The sequence below is a fragment of the Corapipo altera genome, unplaced genomic scaffold (assembly GCF_003945725.1).
Source record: "Corapipo altera isolate COAL_440 unplaced genomic scaffold, ASM394572v1 255, whole genome shotgun sequence".
In the NCBI taxonomy this organism is placed as follows: Eukaryota; Metazoa; Chordata; class Aves; order Passeriformes; family Pipridae; genus Corapipo; species Corapipo altera.
In genome coordinates, this window is record NW_020884929.1 from 3,497,646 (window position 1) to 3,501,174 (window position 3,529).

General features: G+C 53.2%; 1 protein-coding gene across 1 annotated transcript in view; it reads right to left on the minus strand.

Annotated features, from left to right (window-relative positions):
• The window catches only part of ANKRD50 (ankyrin repeat domain 50), a 39,511-nt gene extending 36,837 nt beyond the window's left edge, over nucleotides 1-2,674 (minus strand). The window contains exons 1-2 of the mRNA XM_027658905.1: nucleotides 2,385-2,674; nucleotides 376-1,639 (exon numbers count right to left, since the gene is read on the minus strand). Of these exons, the coding sequence (XP_027514706.1) occupies nucleotides 376-854 (479 nt within the window). The 5' untranslated portion in view covers nucleotides 855-1,639; nucleotides 2,385-2,674. The remainder of the gene's footprint in view (nucleotides 1-375; nucleotides 1,640-2,384) is intronic.
• Nucleotides 2,675-3,529: the final 855 nt, after the last annotated feature.

The window sequence follows — 3,529 nt, forward strand, 5'->3', positions numbered from 1 at the left end:
GAAGGACAACTGCCCTACCTTTATGGCACATGAAGGCCACAGACTAGGTATTTTCCACTCTGAAGTCAACTACTTTAAAGTCCTTCCAAAACACTAGTTACAACTGAGGGTATTAATATACAAATGTAAATAAATTCACTATTAATACTAAACTTTGTTTTAAAAGTAAATATTTATTTATGTCAGCTATAACTACAAAGTTAGATTTTTCCATGGTAGGTCTGCAAGGTCTGAACAGAGATAAAAAGGCATGAACCAAACATGTTTTAAACTATCTGCATCTTAGACTCATTGGAAGGAAGAACTAAACAGCAGATATTTTATGTTTTATTTGTGTTTTATTTGTGATAGAGTTTTTTTATAACTTGTTTTTACCTTTTAAATGCTTCAGCAGGGTTCCTCTCACATTCCCCGGGTTGCAAGAGACTTTGAATAGCAGGATCTCTTAGTTTGTCCTCATATCCCTGGATCAGTCCACTGCGGCAGATTTGTGTGACTAAACCTCTAATAAAGCCTCCAACACAGAGTGTGTCAGAGTCTTGGGCCCTGCAGAAGTGGAAGGCTAGAGCCTGGCGATGTAAGCCTCTCTGGAGGTTTGCAGGTGAGCTTGGCCACAGTAACTCAGTACAGAGGGCTGTCTTCCCACTACCGGGCCCTCCTACCAACAATACACCCCAGGCAGCTCCTTTGCCAGAGACACTACCGGTATTATTCCCAGAATTCGCTACAAGAGATGGTTTGTTGGCAGTGCTACCACTGCAGTTAGCTTTCTCCTGGAGGCAGTGCTGAAGCTTGTGGAAAACCCACTCCCTACAGTAGAACTGCTTTCCCTGCAGCAAGCTGGTTTGAGCCATTTTACAAAGCTTCTTCTCTTGGATGTGTCATAAGCAGCAGCACATCTTCAACATCCCGGAGCAGGGAGACTCGCGCTCATCTCGCACAGAACTTGACAGAGGTTACCGGGAGATCAGTTAACCTTCCTCGTAAAACTTAACAGCCTCTTGGCAGGAAGGGTGTCACTCCATTTGTGTGCTTTGTTGTGATCAGCATGGCACAATCACAGCTCAGCTGACATCGTGAAGCCGCGTCTGGTACCAGCACTCTGCAACACCTCTTGTGCGGCTCACAAGTTCACACAGCTCCATGGCTGCATCTGTAGCTTACGCGGCTGTGCGTGTTCCCAGTGTACAGGGGAGATAATACATCTGGAAAAACTGAGGGAAAGCCAACTTTGCAGTGTATACTAAATGCCTTTCAACTCTAGGCATTAATCTCCCTGGATATACATCCAGAAAAAGCTGTCCATAATAAAATGTTCCTTCTGGGAGTTTTATAAAAAAAGTGATTTTTCTTCAGAGTACTGTATACACACCACAAATGTGGTAAGTACCACTGACTAAAACAGCCAGTTTGGACAGCGAGCTTTGCAGACTTCATACATCTGGGAGAGTGTCCGAGAAGTGCTTCAGATTACGGTTTCTCTTATGCAGTATAGACGGCGGGGGAAAAAAATGTTTACAGCTTCTTATTTCAATACATTCGTAAGTGTCTTCTTCAGGAACTTGGGATTGTTACTGAACCTGTTCTCAGGTATCTCAATCGCAAGATGTCAGAAGAGACAACATCTTCCCCTAGAGCTCTGAAATAAAGGAGACAGCACTTTTAACCCTACATGCAAGTCATAATTCAGTCAGTGGCAAATGCAGACAACAAAGAGTAAAGTCAAGGGCTCTTATTCCTCAGTTTTGCTAATACTGTTAAATTAAACCTAAAGAGCTGTTCTAAAGAAAATCCGTTGTTACGAGGTGCGATCAGCCACATGCAAGGAAAAATAACAATAAACAATGAACAGATATGACAGTGGCCTTAAACCCACATTCTCTCCCGAGGAAAACTGAATATATCCTCTCATCTCAGAAACACTCCTCCTGACGAGGCTCCATCACCGAATCCTCTCCTCACCCCGTTTCCCAATCGCCGGCTGCGGGCGTTTCTCGGGAGTTTCGTGCGGCAGGGCATTGCTGCTCCCCGCACACTTCTTTGTTCGCGGCAGCCGAGCGCCGGCAGCCCCCGGGTCACGGCGTGACACCCGCTGCCACCGCCCCGCCCGCGCCAGCCCCTCCATCCCGGGCCGGGCTGAGCCCCGCGCCCCGAGCCCTCACACGAGCGGCTCAGCAGCCGCTTGGCAGCGCGACCACCTCCCTCTGGGAAAACCCCCGAGCAGCTGGGAAGCCTCCCCAGCCCTTCCCCTGCCGCTCGCCCCCCGGCGCGGCGCCACACGCCTCGTCCCCGCTGTCGCCCCCACTCACACCCCCGGGCACCCCCCGAGCCCCGGGGTCGGTGCCAGCCCCGCCCGGGCAGGGGCCTCGCCGCCGCCCGCTCACCTCCGCCGCCGCCTCGGCTCCTCCAGACGGCTCCTCTGTCCTCTCCCCGCTGCCCGCGCCCCTCCTCTTCCTCCTCCCGGCCCCTGGGCTCCCGCCCCCCGGGCGCCGCCGTGCCAGGGCCGCGGCCACCCCGCTCCGCGGCTGCCTCAGCCCGCCCGGTGCTCTCCCTGCTCGGCGCCTCCCTCGCTGCCCGCTCCGCCCGCCCCGGGCCCGCCCCGGCCCGCCCCTCTCCCCTCGGGCGGCGGGGACATCTGGGGCGGGGCGGAGGGAGGCGGGCAGCTCCCCGTGGCCGCCGCCCCGGGCTTTGTGCCGGCCCCGCGGGCCGCCCGCCCGCTCCCCCCCGCGCCCTCCCGGCGCGGCCCTGCAGGGGGCGGCAGCGCCCCCCGCGCCGGGCGGGGCCGCGCCCTCAGGCGCCGTCCTGGCCCCGCTCCACAGCGGTAAACTTGAGGGGAAAAGGTTCTGCCTGAAGGCGAACCCGCAGTTACCCCAGCCCAGGGGCACAGGCCCTCACGTTGAAACCGTATTTTCTTCCTTTTTTCTTTTTTTTTTTTTTCTTTTTAAGAAGCACGGACCTCATAGGGACAGAGGACACACAGCCTCCCCAAATAGTTGCACCAATTCTGACCTTCCCCCTCAACCCCCGCCCCTTCCTTCAGAGTATGCTCGGACCCAAAAATTGTGTTTCCAAGACTGCGAGAGCTCGGAGGGCTCCATTGGAGTATCCCACACCCTTCTCTTCCAGCACATTAAAGCAACCCCAGAGCTTTACAGTTTTGGGTCCCTACAAGCCCTTGGAAACATGAACCTAAATACGGAAGAAAACAGGGTGGAACTTGCTCCAGGACAACTTTAACATGGAAGAAAGCAGGGTGGAACTTGCTCCGGGGCGCCTGTAAGAGGCCCTTGTGAAGCCCCCTCCACCCAGGACAACAAAGTTACAACTCTCACCCTTTATTTTGTCGTTTGACACAGCAAGGGAAGGATTTTCATTAAAATTTGCTCCCCTCGTAGCCAGCTGCGTTATTTATGATAATGTGCTTTTCCATTAGCTGTTGGATCAAGGTCTTCACGATTGCTAAATAGTGCCTTCATTTTAGCACAGATTCATATACCAGGTAATTAAAGTATCGTGGAGTACATACTGA